Source organism: Megalobrama amblycephala, linkage group LG22 (genome assembly GCF_018812025.1).
Source record: "Megalobrama amblycephala isolate DHTTF-2021 linkage group LG22, ASM1881202v1, whole genome shotgun sequence".
Lineage (NCBI taxonomy): Eukaryota > Metazoa > Chordata > Actinopteri > Cypriniformes > Xenocyprididae > Megalobrama > Megalobrama amblycephala.
In genome coordinates, this window is record NC_063065.1 from 28038413 (window position 1) to 28063270 (window position 24858).

The 24858-nt window shown below is 41.2% G+C and overlaps 1 protein-coding gene across 1 annotated transcript in view; it reads right to left on the reverse strand.

Annotated features, from left to right (window-relative positions):
• Positions 1 to 1445: 1445 nt before the first annotated feature.
• The window catches only part of si:dkey-150i13.2 (mitochondrial carnitine/acylcarnitine carrier protein), a 31007-nt gene continuing 7594 nt past the window's right edge, over positions 1446 to 24858 (reverse strand). Inside the window, exons 6-10 of the mRNA XM_048175583.1 lie at positions 23265 to 23382; positions 21580 to 21652; positions 21396 to 21505; positions 14832 to 14953; positions 1446 to 1707 (exon numbers count right to left, since the gene is read on the reverse strand). Coding sequence (XP_048031540.1) covers positions 1645 to 1707; positions 14832 to 14953; positions 21396 to 21505; positions 21580 to 21652; positions 23265 to 23382 — 486 coding nt within the window. The 3' untranslated portion in view covers positions 1446 to 1644. The remainder of the gene's footprint in view (positions 1708 to 14831; positions 14954 to 21395; positions 21506 to 21579; positions 21653 to 23264; positions 23383 to 24858) is intronic.

Genomic DNA, 24858 nt, shown 5'->3' on the forward strand with positions numbered 1-24858 from the left:
TCATGTGTATTATCTATTCATTTATTTAACATTAAATTATTTGCATATTAATTATTACAATAATTATTTTCTGTTCTTGTGTTACATCAAATCTGTGGACACTGGACTGTGTTGTTCTAATATTTACAATATATGCTTTACAGAGTTTTGCATGCATTTCTAATGCATTTTGCTTGGTAAATTAGTAGCTGATTTCAGATACTTTTTGCTTCAGATGCACTGAGGAAATATTTGAATCCAACATGGTTGGATGCACAGCCTAGCCATGCTGCCTCAGGTACTACTCCTCCTGTTGCCTCCTCTTCAGCAGCAGAGCCTTGTCATACTACCTCAGATGCAGCTATTTAAGTTTAATTTGTGATTTGTTTACTTGTGAGTTTGAAACCCTTTTTTACAAAATAAATGGAAACGTCAATGGCAAAATAATTTAGGCTCATGTTTTCTCATAAAGCGTCTTTGGGTATCTAGAAATGTGCTATACAAGTGTTATTAATTTTTTATTATTTTGTCTAAATAATTGGTGATATAAATCGCAATATAAGGGGGGCACCAAAAAAAAATCTTGCCTAGGGTGCCAAAGAGGCTAGGGGCCGGCACTGATACCAGTTATCACTGTAAAGCTGCTTTGACACAATCTGCATTGTAAAAAGCGCTATATAAATAAAGGTGACTTGACTTGACTTGAGTAGCATTCCTGTATGTGATGCAGTGCTGTCTAGGGGCCCGAAGATCACGGGCATCCAGTATGGTTTTCCGGCCTTGACCCTTACGCACAGAGATTGTTCCAGATTCTCTGAATCTTTGGATGATATTATGCACTGTAGATGATGATAACTTCAAACTCTTTGCAATTTTTCTCTGAGAAACTCCTTTCTGATATTGCTCCACTATTTTTCGCCACAGCATTGGGGGAACTGGTGATCCTCTGCCCATCTTGACTTCTGAGAGACACTGCCACTCTGAGAGGCTCTTTTTATACCCAATCATGTTGCCAGTTGACCTAATAAGTTGCAAATTGGTCCTCCAGCTGTTCCTTATATGTACATTTAACTTTTCCGGCCTCTTATTTCTACCTGTCCCAACTTTTTTGGAATGTGTAGCTCTCATGAAATCCAAAATGAGTCAATATTTGGCATGACATTTCAAAATGTCTCACTTTCAACATTTGATATGTTATCTATATTATATTGTGAATAAAATATAAGTTTATGAGATTTGTAAATTATTGCATTCCTTTTTTATTCACAATTTGTACAGTGTCCCAACTTTTTTGGAATCGGGTTTGTACATGGTTTTACTGCAAAAACAATATTTTAAACATTCAGAAGAATTCAAACATAGTCAGGTGTAAATTAAACAGTATCATTATTATTAAATTGCAAATTAACAAAATAAGATAACATTCATGATACATATATACATACATTAAGGTAATAGGCATGACATAAGAGAGCATCTTAGAAAAGTAACAGACTTGACTGTAAACTGTAAAGGCAAAAAATCTGTCATCTGTTCTAAATTAAATGGCAAGGAAAAGACATGACTGTCTGAAATGACAACAAAAAGGGTTGTGATAAAACAATACTACATAGGGGAAAAAATAAATTAGTTAAATAAAAATCCTCGTCTGTTGTCATTGTGAAATCACCAGTCTGGAGCAATGTAGTTTAAGCACTTTAGCGCAACCTCAAAACCAAGAAAACAAGCCTACAAGCAGAATAAACACACAGAGCATAACACTATTAAAAGCAGAACATTTCAAAACACTTCAACACTCATTGTAGCATTCTGTGTCCCCTGAAGAGCAAATGTACAATAGAAAATGTATCACTGACCCATTACAAAATGCAGAGTTGTGAGAAAATGTTTGTGAACAATTTAGAATTGTCAGGATTTCTGTGTCACTGCCTACAATGTGATCATTTGACCCCTATTATGCTGTTTTAAAGGTTCCTAAACGTTTTGGAGGTTTCCTGCAATAGGTTTACATACATCCAAGGTCAAAAAACACTTTCATTTTCTTATAATTCATAGTTTTCACGTCACACAACAAAGGTTTGCCATAGTCTCGTCCAGTTGTAGTTTTCCAACCTGTGTACTGAACTCGAGCTACAACATCCCTTTTCCGAGGTAAATGGAACAAAGCATAAAGGCCTGTTCACACAACTATACTACATTAACATCCACACCAGCGCACAATATTGTTTTGTTTATTTTATTTTAAGCATGCGCTGCAGTTTATGTCACATGTCACTTTAAATGCTTGAGCTCTTAAAGCAGGATGGTTTCTGAAAAGCTGTCAATGTTTTTATCATTCATCAGCTGGACAAAATGGTTCTGAAAATAATTCCAACAATATTGTTACTCTGTGCCGTTATTGTTATAGTTGTGGTGTGAACTCTGCTGTTATTTTACATTTAGATAGATTTTTAGAACTATATGTTTATCGTTATTGTTATAGTTGCCATCCTTGTTGTGAACGGGCCTTGAGGCTTGAATTACTGACGACTCATTTCAGGCAGTTCAAAATCGGTTCTTTCTTTTGGAGACAATAATTCCATTTATCTGCACTTTGATCTTTGAAACTTTGCAACTTTGCAGTCATTTAACATTCACAGCTTTATAACACACTACATGAAAGGTAATATCCAAAAAACATATAAAATATAAAAATACACATTTCATTCAAAACATTTTCTTCAAATGGTTATTTCTCATTTTTTATTTAGAATAACTATCTATCAGATTCATGATTACACTGGCAGTTGGGGATATGCATAGGTAATGTTCTTTAACCACCTGTTTAAATGTTGTTGTTTGCATTGCATTGCGTTCTGCAAGTACACGTCAAACCGTTGTTTGACGGTGTCTAGAGGTTGCAAAAGGTTTGTTTGAATTGGATTACAAATCTTTTAAAATGTTATTATTTGGTGTATGTTTTTTTAGATGCTGCTCTAGAGCGCTATATGTAAAATCTGCAAAGTGCCATTCAAGGGACTGATGGGGGTCTGATAGCAGCATGATTTATTGGAACTACAGGAATACTGAAAATGCATCAAAATATATTAATAAAAATCTGTTATGTTGCTAAATAAGCGTGGGCTCAACGAGACTTTGTGACCAGATGGCACTTGGGTTGACAAATGAAATCAAATAAAATACAATCTTACTAACATGCTAAGCCATTTGCACAGTTATATTTATGTTAATAACAGATGTCCTAAACATTAACAAAGCATATAGTAAATACACATAGTAGACTTATCTCATTAATTAATATATAATTATAATAATATGAATATAATCATATATTAATACAATAATAACTATAAAAATGAAGAGTGTGGCTCTTAAAGGGTTAGTTCACTCAAAAATGAAAATAATGTCATTTTTTACTCACCCTCATGCCGTTCCACACCTGTAAGTCCTTCGTTAATCTTCGGAACACAAATTAAGATATTTTTGTTGAAATCCGATGGCTCAGTGAGGCCTCCATAGCCAGCAATGACATTTCCTCTCTCAAGATCCATTAATGTACTAAAATCAGTTCATGTGAGTACAGTGGTTCAATATTAATATTATAAATTATATATGCCCTGATGTACTGCCTGCTGTAAGACTACGATTCTGCTTTATCCCTGCCATTCCTGTTTGCCCCTGTTTGACCATTGCCTGTATGACCACGAGATCTGTAAATAAAAGCCTGCTTATGGATCCCACTTCGTGTTACGAATTATTACAGAAGACCTCGCCGTACCAGGATCCAGGCGGCTCAGGTCAACCAACTCACCGCCCATCAGCACCAGTCGACACGACTCACCTCTCTCATGGAGGAACTGGTGAGTGCCCTGCAGAGTCTCCACATCACCGTTACCACGGCGCCACCACCACCTGCGGCGGCCGCCATTCCACACGCGGTAGAGATGCTGTTTCAGGGGAATCCACGCCTGTCACTTACCGAAAAGTTTGACGTAATCCAACGAAATGTAAGGGATTTATGTTACAATGCTCCCTCTTTATCAGTCAACAACCCACTATGCACACCACTGAGGCTGGAAAGATCGCTTTCGTTTTCTCGCTGTTTACTGGTAAAACTTTGGAATGGATTACGGTGGTTTGGAGAGTGGATGGATCTACTTTCCCTTCATTTGAGGCTTGTATGCGACGATTCTGAGAGGTGTTCGATCACCCCAGCGATGGTAAAGGGGCAGGTGATCGGCTTATGGAACTTGCGCAGGGGAGGAGGATGGCAGCCGAATATGCACTCGCTTTCTGCACGCTCGCTGCACAGACCAACTGGGTGAGTGACACTTTAAAGACACTATTTCACAGAGGCTTGGTTCATGAGTTACAGGCAGAACTCGCTTGCCATGATAAGGGCAGGGACTTGGATCAGTTTATTGAGTTGGCAATTCAGATTGATAACCTCATGCGATCCAGAAGATCCAGTCCTCTCCGCAATCTTAACCACCCACAGCCCTTGATAACCCCGAGCCGCAATTTGCCATGCAGGAGAATTCCTATCGTCTCTCTAAGGAGGAGAGGAGTCGGAGAATTCTTCTGCTGGTTTCTTCTTCGCGCACAAGAAGGATGGCGGTCTACAGCCCTGCATCGACTATCGAGGCCTGAATGATATTACCATCAAGTTTAGATACCCACTACCCCTGGTACCCGCTGCACTAGAACAACTACGCACTGCTAAGCACTTCACCAAACTCGATCTCCGCAGTGCTTACAACTTCATCCGCATACAAGAGGGAGATGAGTGGAAGACTGCTTTCTCTACTGCTACTGAACAATATGAATATCTTGTTATGCCGTTTGGGCTAGTCAGCAGTCTGTCTGTCTTCCAGGCTTTCATAAACGACATCTTCAGGGACATGTTGAAAAAGTTTGTAATAGTTTACATTGATGATATACTGATCTACTCTGACACCCTCGAGGAGCACATCCAGCAGGTCCGTGCTGTACTCCAACGACTTATCAAACACCAACTATATGCCAAAGCTGAAAAGTGCGAGTTTCACCAGACTTCCACTGCCTTCCTGGGGTATATCATCAGCCCAGAGGGGGTTGCTATGGATGAGAGGAAGGTAGCAACTGTTCTTAACTAGCCCCAACCTACCACACTCAAAGAACTACAGCAATTCCTGGGTTTTTCCAACTTCTATCGCCGCTTCATTAGAAACTTCAGCACAATAGCCAGCCCACTAACAAGTATGCTCATGAAGGGACATCATCGCCTCATTTGGACACCTTCAGCCAACCACGCATTCCAGATGCTGAAGGAACGCTTCACTACAACCCCCATGTTACGTCATCCAGATCCTGACATACCTTTCGTGGTAGAGGTGGATGCTTCCAATTCTGGCCTTGGGGCTGTCCTCTCACAAAGACAAGGTAATCCCTCCAAGCTATATCCATGTGCTTATCACTCCCGTAAGCTCAATGCCGCTGAGAGGAATTATGATGTGGGAGATCGCAAATTGCTGGCTATGAAGGCCGCGTTCGAGGAGTGGCGCCACTGGCTGGAGGGAGCCACGCATCCTTTCGTTGTACTAACAGACCACAAGAACCTTGAATACCTCAGAACTGCCAAGAGACTCGTTGGTCTGAACTGTCAGAACTGCCAGACAAGCTCGTTGGTCACTCTTCTTCACCCGTTTCAACTTCACTGTAACCTACCACCCTGGCTCAAAGAACACCAAGGCCGACGCCCTCTCCAGGCAGCACAAGGGAGAACAAGTTGACAGCCAGCCCGAAACCATAATTCCATCAACGCTTGTGGTTGCTCCCATCCAGTGGGATATTATTACCGATTTGGAACAAGCTAACAGTCAAGTCGAAATTCCTCTCGATTGTCCACCAGAGAAAGTCTTTGTCCCTGAACCCTTCCGCCTCCATGTCATGGAACAAGTCAAGTCAAGTCAAGTCACCTTTATTTTTATATAGCGCTTTTAACAATGCAGATTGTGTCAAAAGAGGCTTTACATTGATAACTGGTACATAATTTTTGCTGCACAGCAGCTCTTAAAGAATAGTGTCAATGCAGGCAGATCAAAGCACTGTTGAATAAATGTCAAGAATACTGTTGAATATCAAATGTCAAGTGTCCCCAACTAAGCAAGCCAAAGGCGACAGCGGCAAGGAACCCAAACTCCAACAGGTGACATCAGGTGGCAAACAAGTGGCAAATAGGTGTTAAAATGGAGAAAAAAACCTTGGGAGAAACCAGGCTTAGTCGGGGGGCCAGTTCTCCTCTGGCGAACAGTGCTTTGTTACGAATCAGGTTGCTATCATAAGTCTGATAGGATCGCAACAATCAAAGTATTTATTTCAGTTCCATCCAGTTGAGGATCGTATTCATCACGCCGGTATGGACGGTTTGTTGAGGAACTGTGCTACTGGCTGTCGTGTCGATGAGGCCTTCACAATGGATGATCTAGTTGACTCGATCTCTGCTGATACTTCAGGGCTGCGTTGTGGTCGTGTCCAGTTGAGGATCGTATTCATCACGCCGGTATGGTCGGTCTGTTGAGGAACTGTGGCACTGGCTGTTGTGTTGATGATGTCTTCACAGTGGATGCATTGTTCTTTGAGAGCATATATCATAGTTTAGATATATTTTTAAGATGGAAGAATGCGGTTTTGCAGATGCTAGTAACATGGCCTTCAAATGAAAGATTGGTATCAAAGAGCACACCCAGGTTCCTAACTGACGATGAAGACTTAACAGAGCAGCTATCAAGTGTTAGACAGTATTCTAGGTTATTGACTAATTCTCTAGGATCAAGTTGTGGTTTTTTAATAAGAGGTTTAATAACAGCCAGCTTAAAAGTTTTTGGTACGTATCCTAGTTATAAAGAGGATCTATGACCTCCGGAAGCATCTCTTTCAATAGCTTAGTCGCTATAGGGTCTAACATACATGTTGTTGATTTTGATGATTTAACAAGTTTAGACAATTCTTCCCCTCCTAAAGCAGTAAATTAATTGAATTTTTCTTCAGGGACACTACAATGCACTGTCTGACACAATACTGTAGTAGACGGTTGCATGGTTATAATTTTTTCTCTAATATTATCAATCTTGCAAGTAAAGAAGTTCATAAAGTCATTACTGCTGTGCTCTTTGGAAACATCAGAAGTTGAAGCTTTATTTCTTGTTAATTTAGCCACTGTATCAAATAAATACCTAGGGTTGTGTTTATTTTCTTCTAAAAGTTTTGAAAAATAGGCAGATCTAGCAGTTTTTAAGACCTTTCTGTACTCAATCATTCTCTCTCTCCACGAAATGCAAAATACTTCTAGTTTTGTTTTCTTCCAGCTGCGCTCCATTTGTCTAGCTGTTGTTTTTAGGGCCCGAGTGTGCTCATTGTACCATGGCGTTGGATTAATTTCCTTAATCTTTTTTAAATGCAAAGGAGCAACTGAGTCTAATGTGCTGGAAAAGACAGAAGCAATAGTTTCTGTTGCAACATCGAGGTCTTCTAAGCTGTCTGGTATGCTAAGGCGATGAAACTGATCAGGAAGATTATTTATAAAGCGAACTTTAATGGTAGAAGTGATGGTTCTACCATATTTATGGCAGGGAGGCAGTTTAGCCTCTTTGACTAAAATGTAGCATACACGAGACTAGATAATGATCTGAGATGTCATCACTCTGCTGCAGAATTTCAACGGCATCAATATCGATTCCATGTGGCAATATTAGATCTAAAGTATGATTATGACAATGAGTGGGTCCTGACACGTGTTGTCTAACACCAATAGAGTTTAGAATGTCTGTAAATGCCAATCCCAATGAGTCTTTTTTATTATCTACATGGATATTAAAATCACCAACAACAAGGACTTTATCTGCAGCTAGTACTAATTCTGATAGAAAATCAGCAATTTCTTTGATAAAGTCTGTATGGTGTCCTGGTGCCCTTTTTGTTTTTACTAATTCGGGGTACAGACACAGTCTCTATGTGATAATATCTAGGTGTAAGAGTTTCTATGTGTTGGGATATATCTGACTTCTGTAACGTGAGGCAGCTAGCAGATGGTCGGTTTAGCCAGTCTGTCTGCTTCCTGTCCTGGGCCCCAGTTTGTCATGTTTCAGCTCTAAGACTATGTGCCATATTACTAGAGAGAAGAGCAGCACCATCCCGGGACAGATGAATACCATCTCTTTTCAACAGGTCAGGTCTGCCCCAAAAACTTTTCCAATTGTCTATGAAACCTATATTATTCTGCGGACACCACTTAGACAGCCAGCCATTGAGCCATTTCACAGCAATTTTATGATAGTGGGCAAACCTATGGTAAAAGAGCAGATGAATACAATTAAATTATTAATTGAAAAGAAAGTAACAAATATGAAGACATGAATCAACATACACTGATCAGGCATAACATTATGACCACTGAGAGGTGAAGTGAATAACAATAGCTGTGATGAAGATTATCTCTTCATCACAGCACCTGTTAGTGGTGGGATATATTAGGCAGCAAGTGAACATTTTGTTCTCAAAGTTGATGTGTTATAAGCAGGAAAAATGGGCATCTGTAAGGATTTGAGCGAGTTAGACAAGGGCCAAATTGAGGGTTTTCAAGATGGCGGCTTGAAGGGAGGCTGTGTGTAGTTTAGCGGCAGTGTCTCTTTGCTGACATTCTAATACTACAATCCACATATTATAATTTTAGCACGCTCATGTCTTGTGCTTGCCATTATGAGCATAAATAACTACTTTTTGAGGCAATCAGAAAGCATGCCACGTAAGAAAACGCCAAAAGCTGCCAATAGCTCTGACGAGGCCGATGAGCGGGCTGACATTGCTAACACTAACGCGAGCTCGTGTACGTCTCCGTTATCTGATGCGGTTGCTGAGATTACGGCCAATATCCTAAGATTATCGGATCCATTTTTTCATCGATGTCGCAGTTGCTACAGCTGCATCGTTCTGAGCTAGACGAGCATAATAAGCGGATCACTGAAGCGGAAACAAGGATATCTACTCTGGAAGACGTGGTAACCCTTATCGAGGCTAAGCTACAATCCCTTGAGAAACTCGTACATGACATGGGCGAACGGGCTGAAGACCTTGAAAACAGAGGAAGGAGGAAGAATATCCGCATCGTTGGGTTACCTGAGGGCGTGGAAGGTGACAACCCGACGCGGATCGAATCATGGCTTCCCAAGGCTCTCTGCATTGCTTCAAAAGCGGGCCGTATAAAGCTAGAGAGAGCGCACCGATCACTCGCTCCTAAACCTTCCCCTACGCAGCGACCGCGACCCATCTTGGTGAGGTTTCACAACTTCCAAGACAAGCAGCAAGTGTTGAATGCCGCGCAGGAGCTGGGGATCAATGGCTCCCCTTTGAAATTTGGAGACAGCACGGTGATGTTTTTTCAGGACTTTTCTGCGTCTGTTCTTCGCAAGCGCAAGACGTTCGACAAAGTTAAGAAACGTCTAAAATCCATAGGCGCGGAATACAGGCAAATCTACCCTGCCCTCCTCAAGGTAAACTTCCATGGCCCGGTGAAGGTGTTTCATGAGCCGGCTGCTGTTGAGTCATGCGGAGCCCGTTGGTAATATTTGATTGCCCAATATGCATCATAGGCTTTCCAGATAATTACACAAAATTTAATTGAGACATTAAGACGTGCTTATTGTGTTTACTGTTTTGTTTTAAGTTGTGCGGTTATTAATGGTGACACTGCCGCTTGACGGTTGGATATTTCCTCGTTTCCTTTTATCGTTACAGGACCTCTTTTCACTGGGGCTCTCGTTATGCAACGGGAGGTAAAGTGTGTAATTTCGTTGGTGTTCAACAATTCCTGTTCAAGTTCTTTGTATCCTTTATTTCCTTTATCTTTTTATTTAATTTCTATTTTTATTTTATTTATTTTTTTGGCTTACCACCTGTCGTCTACAACATTCAAATTGTACATTTGGACTACATTATGTTTGACATATTTATTATGTTAAAGCTTAAAATTTGTACTTGGAATGTTAATGGTATTCATATGCCTATTAAAAGAAGAAAGGTTTTAACTTATTTAAAAAAAGGAGGGGGTACATATTGCTTTGCTTCAAGAGACCCACTTGAATGATCAGGAGCATGTTAAACTATCACAGGGGGGGTTTAGTCAGGTCTTTTTCTCATCTTTCACTTCGAGGAGCAGAGGCGTAGTTATTTTAATTAAGAGAGGTATGCCATTCCAATTAGTAGAAGTTATTAAGGACACAAGAGGGCACTATTTAATTGTGAGGGGGTTATTGTACGGGGAGGAAATTGCTTTCCTGAACATTTATTGGCCTCCTGGCCATCCGGGTGATTTTTTGACTACAGCGTTTGCCAAATTAGCAGAGTGGGGAGTTAAGACGTTGTTTATTGGGGGAGACTTTAACTGTCATCTATGCCCCATTATAGATAAATTCCCAACGGGTAAACCATTATTATCAACTCAGGCTAAAACTGTTAAGGCTCTCTGTGAAGACTTTGACTATGTAGACATTTGGAGGGCTTGCCATCCTGCAGATCAGGAGTATACTTTTTTCTCTAGGGTCCACAGCTCTTATACTAGGATAGATTATGTCTTTTCACCAAAAAATATGTTACAGCATATAATGTCTTGCCATATAGGGAATATATCTATATCTGACCATGCAGCAGTTTTTGCCGAATACTCTTTTGGGAACCAGAATGTTAAGTCTAATAGCTGGAGATTTCACCCATTCATTTTGGCTGTTCATAATTTTATATCATATTTTACAGAGGAGTTTAACTCTTTCATGTCCATTAACTCTGCCTCAACTGAAGACTCATCTTTATTATGGGAAACAGCCAAAGCTTTTTCTAGAGGCCTTATTATATCATACACACTAAGTAAAAGGCGCAGACAAGCCAAACAAAAAGAGATCTTAGAATCGAAGCTTAAGGATGCTGAGAGATTATACATTAAAAAAACCAACCCCTGGTAAGATGAAGGAAATTTCTGCACTTAGATCTGCTTTAGATTCTCTTCTAACAAAACAAGCGGAAGTTAAATTACATTTTGCTAAACAGAAAATATTCTAACACGGGGATAAATTGGGGAAATATTTGGCATATCTAACAAAGAAAAAATCTGACTCTCAGTCTATCCTGTCCATTGTTGATAGTAACGGTAAACGCTTCCTGGACAGCTTATCTATTAATAATATATTTAAAGAATGGTTCGAAAATTTATATAAGTCAGAATTAGAAGGGGATACAACACAGTCTACAGAGCTCTTCTTTTCCACCCTTAATCTACCCACTTTATCAGAGGATCAGACCTCATCCCTTAACGCTCCCATATCTAAAAAGGAAGTTTTAGAAGCCATAAAGACTTTGCAATCTGGAAAAGCACCTGGACCAGATGGGCTAAGTTGTGAATTTTACAAAGAATTTAGAGATTTATTAGTTGACCCCTTGCTAAATATGCTCAATGACTCATTTGTAAAAGGCCATTTGCCACAGTCCCTGAGAGAAGCAAATATAACCCTGATTTTGAAAAAAGGCAAGCAAGCGGAGGACTGTTCGTCATATCAACCTATTTCACTGCTAAATGTAGATCTGAAGACTCATTCTAAAATATTAGCAACACGATTAGAATGCCTTCTCCTTGTTCTAATAAAGGATGACCAAACAGGCTTTATTGTAGGATGTAACTCTGTCAATAACATGCGTCGCTTGTTGAATGTGATACAGTTTGCTAAACAGCGGTCAGTAGATGGTCTTGTGATTTCTCTAGATGCGGAGAAGGCATTCGATCACATCGAATGGCCCTACTTATTTCATACGTTATATAAATTTGGTCTTGGTGAGCACTTTATTAAGTGGGTCAAGTTATTGTATAATGAACCTCTTAGTGCCGTGCTCACTAATGGTTGTCGTTCCTCTACATTTAAAGTTGGGAGAGGGACGAGACAAGGCTGCCCTCTCTCACCTCTTTTATTTGCCTTGATAATTGAGTCATTGGCAGAGGCTATAAGATCAAATAATGAAATTTGTGCGTTAATGATAGCAAACAATCAACATAAGATTGCCTTATATGCCGATGATATTTTGATATTCATGGTGAATACAAATGAACTTGATATACAAATCACAGACGATCAATGGGAGGAAGCATGTAAGAATGCTGGGACCTTAAGTATATGTAACAGAGTAAAACCAATGAAGTTGAAAATTTTGCACCGAGCTCACATTTCTCCTTCATGGAGGCATAAGTTTAAAGAAGACTGCTTGCCAACGTGTCCAAAATGTAAAACCGAGGAAGGAGATCTTATTCACTGTCTCCGGTTCTGTAGGGAGATTCAGAAGTTTTGGATTATGGTTGAACAAGAACTTAATGCTATTTTATCTATTAATATTGGCTGCGGTCCAAAACACTTGTTGCTTGGAATATACAATGACATTATCGTAGACAAACATAAAAAGGCACTTTGTAAATTCCTAACATTCTGTGCAAGAAAATGCATTCTTTTAAATTGGTTAGTTGATAAAGCCCCTTCTAGGTCCCTATGGCACAGGGTTACATTGGAATATGTATCATTAGACTACTTAACCTGTCCTTCTTATAATAAAGATGTCCTCTTTCATAGAAGGTGGGACCCATTTTTGGTATATATGGGCTTAGATATATCCTCTATTCTTATTAGAGGGTTTGTTTAATGAGCTTTAAATATGTGCGGCACATTGGAGCAAACATGTCTAAGGTATGTTGTTTGTATGTTGATGTCATTCTCTATCTCATTTATTTCTTAAATTGATTTAATGAGGTGGTAAGCCCTTTTTTTTCCCCCTTTTGTTCGATGTTCGATTTCAAATCTTGTTTTGAACTTGTTTCAAATTCATGTTTAAAAATTAATAAATATACTTAAAAAAAAAAAAAAAGACAAGGGCCAAATTGTGATGGGTAGACGACTGGGTCACAGTCACACAATTGCAGCTCTTGTGGAGTGTTCCCGGTCTGCTGTGGTCAGTATCTATCAAAAGTGGTCCAAGGAAGGAACAGTGGTGAACTGGCGACAGGGTCATGGCTCACTGATGCACATGGGGCTGGCTAGCCCATGTGGTCCGATCCAACAGACAAGCTACTGTAGCTCAAATTGCTCAAGAAGTAAATGCTGGTTCTGACAAAAAGTTGTCTGAATACACAGTGCATCGCAGTTTGACCAGTCAGGGTGCCCATGCCACCACTGAAAGTGCCAACAGTGGGCACATGAGCGTCAGAACTGGACCACGGAGCAATGGAAGGTGACTTGATTTGACTTGACATGTTTTGGGTAATGCTCTGCTGGGAAAACTTGGGTCCTGCCATCCATGTGGATGTTACTTTGACACGTACCACCTACCTAAGCATTGCTGCAGACCATGTTGTCAGGAAATGAACACAGAGAGAGGATCCAAGTGCAAGTAAAACAGGATTTTATTGACAGAATACGCTGTACAATAACTTCACTCCAAAAAGGACAGTCGTTGCAGTCACAAAGACGAGCTGACGCCGTGGTGTGTTGAAACAGATGAACCGGGTGGCGCAGGGCTGCAATGGGTATCAGAAGCCAAGGAATAATCCAACCCAGACGCGGGCACAAGACGGAGATCCAGAACCCCAGGATAACAGGAGGTGAAACACAGAAACACAACAGCGGGACAGCCTGCAACGAACTGACAAAGACGCCATGTAGACACGCACAAGATAAAGCACACACAGAACAAGACACGGCTGGCAGCACATCACAATCAATCAGGTGGGTGACACCCACACAATCAGTAACCATGCAACACACACCACAACCACACGAGGGCGAGTAAGTGAACCCATGAACTGTGACACATGTACACCCTTTCATGGAAACGGTATTCCCTGGTGGCTGTAGCCTCTTTCAACAGGATAATGCGCTTTTCCACAAAGCAAAAATGGTTCAGGAATGGTTTGAGGAGTACAACAATGAGTTTGAGGTTGCAAGGTTGACTTGGCCTCCAAATTCCCCAGATCTCAATCCAATCGAGCATGTGCTGAACAAACAAGTCCGATCCATGGAGGCCCCACCTTGCAATTTACAGGACTTAAAGGATCTGCTGCTAACATCTTGGTGTCAGATACCACAGCACACTTTCAGGGGTCTAGTGGAGTCCATGCCTCAATGGGTCAGGGCTGTTTTGGCAGCAAAAGGGGGACCAACACAATATTAGGAAGGTGGTCATAATGTTATGTCTGATTGGTGTATATACAATTATTATAACTCTTATATGATGTAATTACTGTATAATTACTATATTATTATTACTAATAATTCAGTATCCATATTAATTTAGAATCACCACTAAATAGTTAAAAAGACAAAATGGAGCTCAATAGTAATCTACTGTAAATGAAGTCATAAACCTATCAGAGATACTCAGGTATGACCTGAAAAAAGCTTCAACTTGAAAGTTTCAACAAGTTTTGTCAACATGCAACAAGTTTTCTGCTCTGCTAAGGCTCATGCTCCCTTCAAGTGCTAGTAGACTTATCGTGAATACATACACATTTTCTAGTCAGAATTTGAACATGAACTCATAATTACAACTTCAGAAGTAGGAAGTAGGAAATTTACCTACCTGTTAAGGCAGCATACTCATCTCTTTTGATGTCAAAGGGGACAAATATTTTATTTATTTTTTGTTTTTGGCATAAGACTTTGTTATTGTTTTTTACTCCACTGTGACATCTATTTCTTCAGAAATCCATAAAATTCTAAACAGCTCACAAACCATTTTCTACAATTCAGTGCTGAGTTTGTAAAATGTATAGCATGAGTGTGTTTTCTTACCGCATTAGCAGGAAATGCTCGTAACATGACTGCGCTTAAGCCTTTGTAGAGAGCATGAACTCCTTCTTCCCGTAACAGTGTTCTTAACACGTCTCTTAAACCCTGGTAACGGCCATCAGTGGCTGTACGACAGAGGACAGAACATTGTCCACATTTTTGGTTTTATCCAATCTACAGTACTACAACTACATGCTTTTGGTATAAAGCTCAATCACTAATATTGGCATCCTTGGTAATTATAAGCAAAACGGACTGTAAAAAAAATCTTCCATTCAAAGTATTCACAAAAAAATTCTATAATACAAGTATTGTGAACACATATAAACTATCAATTACGTATTTTCCCTCAATAAACTCCTAATTTATTATTTAGTTTAGCTTATTAATAGTTAGTAATAGTTTTAGCTTATTAATAGTTAGTAATAAGCTAGTAATAGTTAGTACCCAATACCTAAACTTAATAGTTAGTTAAGTTTAGGTATTGGGTAGGATTAAGAATGTAGAATAAGGTCAAGCAGAATAAGGCATTAATATGTGCTTAATAAGTACTAATAAATAGCCAATATTCTAGTAATATGCATGCTAATAAGCAACTAGTTAAAAGACCCTAAAATAAAGTTACAAGTTGTTAACAATTAACTAAATTCCATTATTGAGCAATTCTAAAAAGATTGTGTTCAAAACCACATTCTTGCAAATTACATAATTCTAATGTCATTTATTATTTTTTTATGTATTTTTTTTAATGTATTTATGTTATGTCCGTAAATATAGAAAATATACACTCACCAGCCACTTTATTAGGTACACCTGTTCAACTGCTGGTTAACACAAATATCAAATCAGCCAATCACTTGGCAGCAACAGCGATGCATGTAGACATGGTCAAGAAGATCTGCTGAAGTTCAAATTGAGCATCAGAATGAGAAAGAAAGGTGATTTAAGTGACTTTGAATGTGTCATGGTTGTTGGTGCGAGACAGGCTGGTCTGAGTATTTCAGAATCTGCTGATCTGCTGGGACTTTCACACACAACCATCTCTAGGGTTTATAGAGAATGGTCTGAAAAAGAGAAAATATCCAGTGAGCAGCAGTTCTGTGGGAGAAGATGCCTTGCTGATGCCAGAAGTCAGAGGAGAATGGCCAAACTGGTTCCAGCTGATAGAAATGTAACAGTTACTCAAATAAGCACTCATTACAACCGAGGTCTGCAGAAGAGCATCTCTGAACGCACAACACATCCAACCTTGAAGCAGATGAGCTACAGCAGCAGAAGACACACCGGTGACACTCCTGTCAGCTAAGAACATCAAACTGAGGCTACAATTCACATGGGCTCACCAAAAATGGACAATAGAAGATTGGAAAAACATTGCTTGTTTCTTGAACATGACAATGACAATGTGTTTACTGTACTCAAATGGCCTCCACAGTCTCCAGAGCTCAATCCAATAGAGCTCCTTTAGGATGTGCTGGAATGGGAGATTCGCATCATGGATATGCAGCCGCCAAATTTGCAGTAACTGTGTCATGCTATCATGACATTATGGACCAAAATCTTTGAGGAATGTTTCCAGCACCTTGTTGAATCTCTGCCACAAAGAATTAAGGCTGTTCTGAAGGCAAAAGAGGGTCCAACCCGGCACTAGTGAGGTCTACCTAATAAAGTGGCCAGTGAATGTAATAAATATATGTCTACTATACCATGTGTGTGGGTGCTGATGAGCATATATATATATATATATATATATATATATATATATATATATATATATATATATATATATATATACACACATAAATTTAATTTAATAGATGCTTTGTTAGAAATTCTTCCTACTGTCAGTGAGAGCAGCATGACAGATACTCTCTGATATGGTGCTGAATTCAGAAGTGCAGAGTACAGCTAACATGAAAGAAACATGTGAGTAACATGAAATTTTACATACTGAACAGACAATGATAGAGAGCTCAAAATTCTGTTGTGCAGCTTTAATATGTTTACACTGGAAAGATAGACTGTACAGAAGTACAACGACGTAACTCACTGCTTCACTACCATAGTAATATGCATCGTTGAGCAAATCAACTAGCTAGTCATGACTGTTACAACACGTCAGATGCTGGGAGATCCGTAATGAAGTCCACTCCCAGGTGTGACCACGGTCACTCAGGAACGGGCAGAGGATTGGCCTTCTCCTCTGGTACAGATAGGGGGTAGATTCTTCCCCTAGGCACTGGCTCACCCGGTAACAGATCGATGGCACAGTCCCATGGCCGGTGTGGAGGCAGCTTGGAGGCTCGTTGCGGGCAGAAGACGTCGCTGAAGGGGGTGTAACAGGATGGATGGAATATCCACTGAACGTTTCTCAATAGGGCTTTCGATGGAGGTGGTACAGATGGAGCTGTCTTTGGAGCGTGGAGACTTGGGAACAGGAATTTTGGAGAAGCAATCGGGAAAGCAGTGTTCGCCCCACTTCAGGATCTCGTCCGTGCGCCAGGAGATGGTAGGGCTGTGCTGCTCCAGCCACGGGCGCCCTAGAACCACGTCAGCGGTGGAATCCTCCAGCAGATGGATGTCTTCAACATGCTGAATACCCAGATGAAGCTGAAGGGGACCCACACATCGGCTGATCTTCTTGCGACTCAAGGGTTTGCCCGTGATGGAGTGGACTTGGTAGATGGTCGGAGAGGGCTAAGTTTTGAGCTTGAGTTGTCGACAGAGGAAGCCGGAGATGAAGTTTCCTGCTGACCCTGAATCGAGGAGCACCACCACTGGAACAGATACATCAGCAGCAGTAAGGGTTACAACAGTAGTGAGTGGTTTCATCTTTTTAATGGAGGGAATGATTGCACTCACCATGGGACGAGGAGGACGGATTGGGCATGCGGAGAGTACATGCCCAGGAGCACCACAATATAAACATAGATTCAGGGTCAGCCTTCTTTGACGCTCTGTAGGTGAGAGACGGGAATTGTCGAGTTGCATGGGTTCGCTGGCTGGTTCTGGGGAGCTGACGGGTTCAGACCAACGGAGGAGGATGTTAGGAAGTGGCTGGCCCTGGTGCTCTTCGAGACACGACTGCATACGAGAGCCTACGCGGATGGCAAGCTGGATGAAGCTTTCGAGGCCGATGGAATCCTCGTATGCAGCGAGATGCAACCGCACTCTGGGTTCCAACCCCTGACGAAAGGAGGTGATGAGGGCTTGTTTTTCCATCCACTGGAGGCGGCTAGCGTTCTGAACTGCAAGGCATAATCATTCACAGACTTGGATCCTTGTTTAAGATTATAGAGTTTCTCACCAATAAATGAATCTGCAAGGGGTTTGCCGAAGACCTCACGGAAGTGAGAGACGAAGGCTGAATAGGATTGAACTACGGAGCCTTTCTGTGTCCAGAGGGAGTCCGCCCAGTGCAACGCTTTACCTTCCAGATGATAAACGCTATTTTCGCCGTGTCTGTGGGGTAGAGATGCGGTTGCATCTCCAGGACCAACTCACATTGCAGGAGGAATCCGCTGCAGTCCTCCGCCGATCCTGAGTAGGGCGCTGGTTTGGCCATGGGACTGGCGTGAACCGCAGGTGGAGGTGAGGGAGCGGTGGATGCACAAGCAACGGCTGGTGTTGGTGATGGTGGCTGTGGCTGAGATTGTGGGATGAGTGCTCGGCGCAAAGCGTCCACGAGCTCTTGAAATGGGTCCGTTGAACTCATGCTGATATCCAGTTGGTATGGTCCGGTCTTCTGTTACAACAGAGACAGCATGGAGGCAGATGTAAAAGCAAACACTGGTAATTTATTGATATCAGCAGAGATGCAGGTGAGTTTAAAGCTATGATGATAGCAGAGTGAATAGCTGAGAGATAATACTGTCCTTTTGTTGATTGTAGAATGGAGAATGATGAAGACGCTGGAGACTGGGAACACTCACACACAGATGGGGAAGCACACGAGGAAGACTGGAGACGCTGGAGGCAGGTAAGTATCGAGCTGGAGTCCTTAAGGTAAGCATTCAAGTGACCGAAGTGCAAACGAGAATGGACAGTGAGTGTGTGTGAGTGTGAGTCTCTTGTAGTGCGGGTGATTGCAGTGCTGATGATGTGCAGGTGGCAGTGATTAGTACTCAGGGGATTGAGTACCATTGGTATTGGTGGACGGTGGAACCTGACGTGTCTGTGACAATGACTGTTTCCCGAAACCATATTGTCGCAAACCTGTCGTTCAGCCACGTTGGTGAATCATGTCACGCAGGTTGTGGAGTAATAACTTTAAATGAATCCGTTTAAGATCGAATTAAGGCTAGATATTTTTGCTATAAACTACGGACAGGGCATCTGATGACTACTTCTCATTTTTCAGTTATTTTGCTTTATTTCCAGATTAAATCATAGGCTCGTTCTTATGTACTAGAGCACGAACGCACATGCGCACTCTTCAAAAACAGTGCTTAAAATCTCTTGACAAACTAAAATATGTAAATGACATTTGTAGGTGTTACAAATCCTGTCAGTTCCCAGACTACATTTCCCATCATCCCCCCTGTCAATCACATGCACTCACTCCACCAATCACCTGTTGCCACATACAGCCATGCACACTCCACACTAATCACCACACCCAGCTGATACGCATTACCTGGACTATAAAGGACTCATACACACACCACCTCACCGCGAAGTCTTGATTCCTTGTGACAATTCTGAGCGTTATTTCCCTGTCTGCCTGTCTGTTTCCGTTCCTGTCTGTTCCTATTTATTGACCCGTTGCTGCCTGTCCTGACCCTTGCCTTGTATACTGTTCTGTGAATGATATCCGCCTGCCTCGATCCAGGGGCGTAAATCGCGGGGGGGACAGGGGGGTCAGGACCCCCCCTATCTGAGTGCTGTCCCCCCCAAAAAAATATAATTAAAAACCACGCTAAGTATTGTAAATAAATTATATAAATTTAAAATAATTATGTAAGTAGTAAAGCAATACGAATGCAAACGGGCGTTTTAAGTTTAGAAACATTTTGAGTCACCCCTCCCTTGCCTCACAGTGGTTTGGTCCACCGCGCACGTTACACTCGCTTGTGTGTAGATCCAGTAGAAGTCCGGCGGGAGAGAACAGTTCCACAGACAGATGAGTTCCAGTAAGTCGGCTGTCAAGGCTATTTTATTCAAAAACATCGGATGAAGTGATTATTTTCTCTTTAATGCTGACGGTGCTGAGTAATTAGTCATAACAACAACAACAAAAAAAGATGATAACTGATGATTTTTTTCTGTGAGTTTATATGTTACCTGTTTGGTAGCTTGTTTACGATAGCTTGTTGGATACTAGTCACCCCCACCAACAACAATTAACATTGTGATAAGAATATGAGAACTGTAATAAGGCTAATAGAGTTACTGTTGTGTGTTGGGTTATGCTCAGTGTGTATTCATCGTATTTTGGTGACTTGGTTGTAAACAACTTCAAATATATATATATATATATATATATATATATATATATATATATATGATTTTGAAGAAGAATATTTTGGCCAATTTAGTCAGCTTTTTCATTGAACCAAAGAGAAACAATGAGCATAATGGCAGTCTCCGTGCTACACTAATAATAGTAGGTTTTCTTCTGTGTAACATTATATATCCTTAGTTTATAATTAAAATTTTGGCTGTATTATTTATGTCCCCTTCAAAAATTGCTCTTAAGAAATTTTATGTTGATTGTCCCCCCCTACTGTCAGATGAAAGTTACGCTCCTGCCTCGATCTACTGCCTGTACCCTGACTACGATTCTGCCTAGCCCTTGCTGTTCCTGTTTACCCCTGCTTAGACCCTGCCTGTACGACCACGCTTACTTTTGTAATAAAGCTTGCAAATGGATCTTACCATGAGTCCCGCCTCGTTACAGTAGGCTATATATTTGAAATAAAAGATGTACATTGTATTTATTGTCAGCTTGCTTATTTTGCTCAAGATAACGATTCATTAAGTCCACATGTCATAAAAACAAGAAACTATGCTTCTTACCACAGCTTGAGAGCTGTCGATCCAACCACACAGCTACGATGCAGTTTGCGAACGTTTGAACTATGGTTTCGGGAAACACCAAATTGTTGAACTAGTAACAATGGAACTTGCAATGTTAGTTGGCTAACGATGCTTTTGGGAAACACACCCCAGAATAGCTGTATAAAATGTCCTTGGCTGCCTGATGAGTCTGGACTTGTCAACACTTCATTTTATTATTTGACAAAATACTGCTGCCATAATCAGCAGAAAGTGTATGCAAACAACTAATTTAAATAAACATCTGCCTACTTTTAAATATATGTGGTGCTGCACAGCTAGCACTTGGTAAATTAGTTTGCGGATGGTTAGTGAATATGATGCAGGGTTTTGCAATGAAATACCACACAATAAAGTGGAGGAACCGTTCAGTAAATTGACTGCATAATTCACAGACTTCCTTTTTATAGTTCATTTGTGCCTCTAGGGTAAAATATGGAGCCATTTTATGGTATGTAAGTCATATAATTCAACACAATGACATATTCAGAAGAAATGTTTGCTGTGTACCTGTTTGGTAGTTTGACTTAAGCACATCTGCAGGTAGAGCAATCAGCCAGTTTAACATGCCAGCAATCCCACCCGCAAGAAGAACTCTGGGTGTGCTGAGATGATGAACACTTGGGAAAAGTAAATGAATATTAGTTCTAAATCTTGATATTATTTATAGCCAGAACAACAAATTGATTCTTACCACTCTCCATCAGGGGTCAGATAGTGTTTTAAGTAGTCATATGTTAGAAAGTATATACCATTTGAGGGAACATCTAAATAAATCAAAAAGAAAAAATATGTTAGTTTTTATCACAATTATCTTCATAAAATGCATATCTGTGGTCCTTAAGGCAGATTAACAATTCCCTTACAAAAATAAGTTTATTCAAGTGTGCTATTAATATATTTCTTTTAAACTAATAAATAAGAAAGTATACTTTCAGTATACATTGTATGTGCTTCTCAGAAATATACTTAAACTTTACTTGACTTATACTGACAGAAAAGTTTAAGTATTTTTTTGTGTATTTAAAGTGCAAAATAAAATATAAATAGAATAGTAAATTATTAGTATGATGTTAAGTTCACTTAAAGAAAACTTTCAAGTATAAAACTACTAAACTAGTAGTTTACTTCAAAGTGTACTTTCATAAACTAAAACATGTGCTACAGTTATTTAACTAGTAAACTATCAGTGTACTCCCGCGACTGCACTTACTCCCCCCCCCAGGGCCTGTCTCGGCGGCCGCAGCACCTGGGGGTAAGGACAGACGAGACGAGAGAAAGGAGACGGAAGCAAGGGGAGCGACAGGACAAGAGAGGGGAGAGAGGAAAAAGAGAAAAAAAATTCTGGGTCCGGCTCCCAGACACACTGCCGCACGGTCCTCAGCCAGCCGAGAGGCTCTTCCTCGCGGTGCCATGCTATGGCACTGGATGCTCGGTGGACGGCCCGATCCTCGACCGCCTCCTGGCGGCCGGCGATGGCTCCTCCGGTTGAGGGCAGCCGGCAGCGAGTCTGCCGTCCCCTGCTCCTCCCCTTCATGGCGGACGGTAGCAGGCTCCGGCCCACGGAGGACGACGGCACTCCTCCGCTCCCTCCAGGATGGCAGCCACCCCACCTCGTCCCAGGAGCATGCGTCCGGGTCTCCATCCCACCTTTCACAAGGCTCCAGTACCACCGCCTCGGGCAGCCTCTCGCGGTCTTCACTCCCGCGCTGCCCGAACTCTGCAGCACCGCGATCCCCCTCAGCAGTGAGGGCTCTCCGACAGCATGTCCCTCCTTCCTCCCGGGTTTCGGCACCAATGTAACACAGTTCGTATGTATGGGAAGGAGGAGGCGGGAACCGGCGAACGTTTAACAAAACTTTAATTCCAAAATAAACAAAGAACAAAACAAAAGTAATGCCGGCAGACTCTCGCGGACGTCTGCCGGCCACACAAACATAATAAAACATAAAATAAAGTCCAGGCCTGGTCCTCTCTCGTCCTTTACTGTCGTTGCTCCTCCTTTTATGCTCCCGTAGCTCCTCGGCCGGTGCCGGTGCACCTCGCAGGTGATGCTCATTATCACTTGCGTCACCGGCCTCGCGCCGTTCCCTCACGGCTCTCGCCCGCCCTGCTCGTCACATTCAGTATACTTAATACAATGAACTTTAAGTACATTTATTTTTTGTAAGGGTTGCTGTTCTGATAAAATACACAATATATTGCAGCTATGGCCCGACAAACTGGTTCGCTTAGCAAATGTGTGTTTCGCTGTGCAGCATCCATAAAGGCAACCTGTTAATCTAAGTTTACAGGTCAGGGACTCTATTATTATCATGTATATGTCATACATGATATCTCATCTGAAGAACACACACAAACAATACAGTATACACACACCTCTGATTAGAGTAAGAACAGTGCCCTTGTAGATACTACAAATTCCCTTTTCCTTATAAAGTCTGAGTGCACAATCCACTGGTCCAGCGTACTTCAGCTGACCAGCTGAGGACTGGGTCTAAAACACATGCAAATGTCAATAAAACACAAAAAAGAAATAAAAAAGAAATAAATACAAAATTGTACTTTAATTCTTTCTTTTGAACTTTCAAGGGATTTATTAACGTTCTCTCTTATGATTACAGTAGGCCCAATGGGATCTCACAGACATGATATAAATGTAACTAAATTTAGTGATCACGTTTTTTGTAATGGTTATGTTTGGTTTTGACATTCTGCTCGGTTTCCTTTAGTTCTTGTTTCCTCAATCTGTTTAGTTTCCTTGGTTACTCATTATTCCCTAGTTTGTTTCGAGGGTTACTCTTTGAATAATTGATTATGTTCACCTGTTCCTTATTGTTTCCTTTGTTTGTATCATGTATATATATAATCCTGTGTTTTAGTGAGTAACCTGCTTCCAGAAAGCAGGTTATGTGACATATGCAGTTAAGTTTACTCAGGATACCGGAGGTAACTTTCAGGGTGTAAGTAGCCATAGCAACTTACTCTCTGAACATAACCTGCTAATGTTCCAGGGTTAGTTTGTTTCAGAGGTATTCAGCACATGATAAGGCTCCAGTGAGTATAACAGAATAATACTATATATTACTATATAATTATATATTATAACTAGGGGTGTAATGGTACATGTATTCGTCCCAAATCGTACGGTACGGACATCACGGTTTTGTTCATGCAGTTGATGAATACAGTCTGTCACAAGCAATCCACACTCCAATCCAGAAGGGGGCGTGTGTGGTAATACAAAGCTGTTTGCTAACCGCCACAACAGGAAAGTGGCTACAGTACCAGGGCTGAATTTTTGGTTTAAACTGCTTTGCTCACAGCGTATCGTCAAGGATTATCACCATCCATTCATGCCCAAATGGCCATCTATGGAAAGTTTCATTTCCAGATCAGTAAGGATCATTCCACGTCCCTCAGCGATGGAAATTAACACTGCACCGCTGCATCCTCCAAACACAAAACACACTGCTAACACTCTAGCACCCATTCATGAGCCCATGCAAGTGGATTCATACCACCTCACTCATATAGAATGCCAACAACGCATTAATCAGCATCTCTGTCTCTATTGCGGAGCTGATGGCCATCTCATGTCGGAGTACCCAGTGTGACCACCCTGCCCGGCGGTGAGTACTGTAACCATAAATCCTGAAATTTCATCTGAATCGTACCAATATCACACTCAATACTCATTACTCTGTTTCAGCGAAGGCCCTCATCGATTCAGGTTCCACGGGGAACTTAATCTCCAGCCACTGCCTCAAACATCTCCACCAAAGAAAGATCCCCTGCTTGCAACCATTAAACATCAACGCCATTCTGGGAAAACCGCTGAGGCATTATCACCCATTGCACTCTGACCATCACTCTACAAATTGGATGTCTCCATACTGAAAGGATATCCTTCATTGTGCTGGAGGGTTCCACTGCAGAGGTCATCCTGGGATGCCCGTGGATGGAACAACAT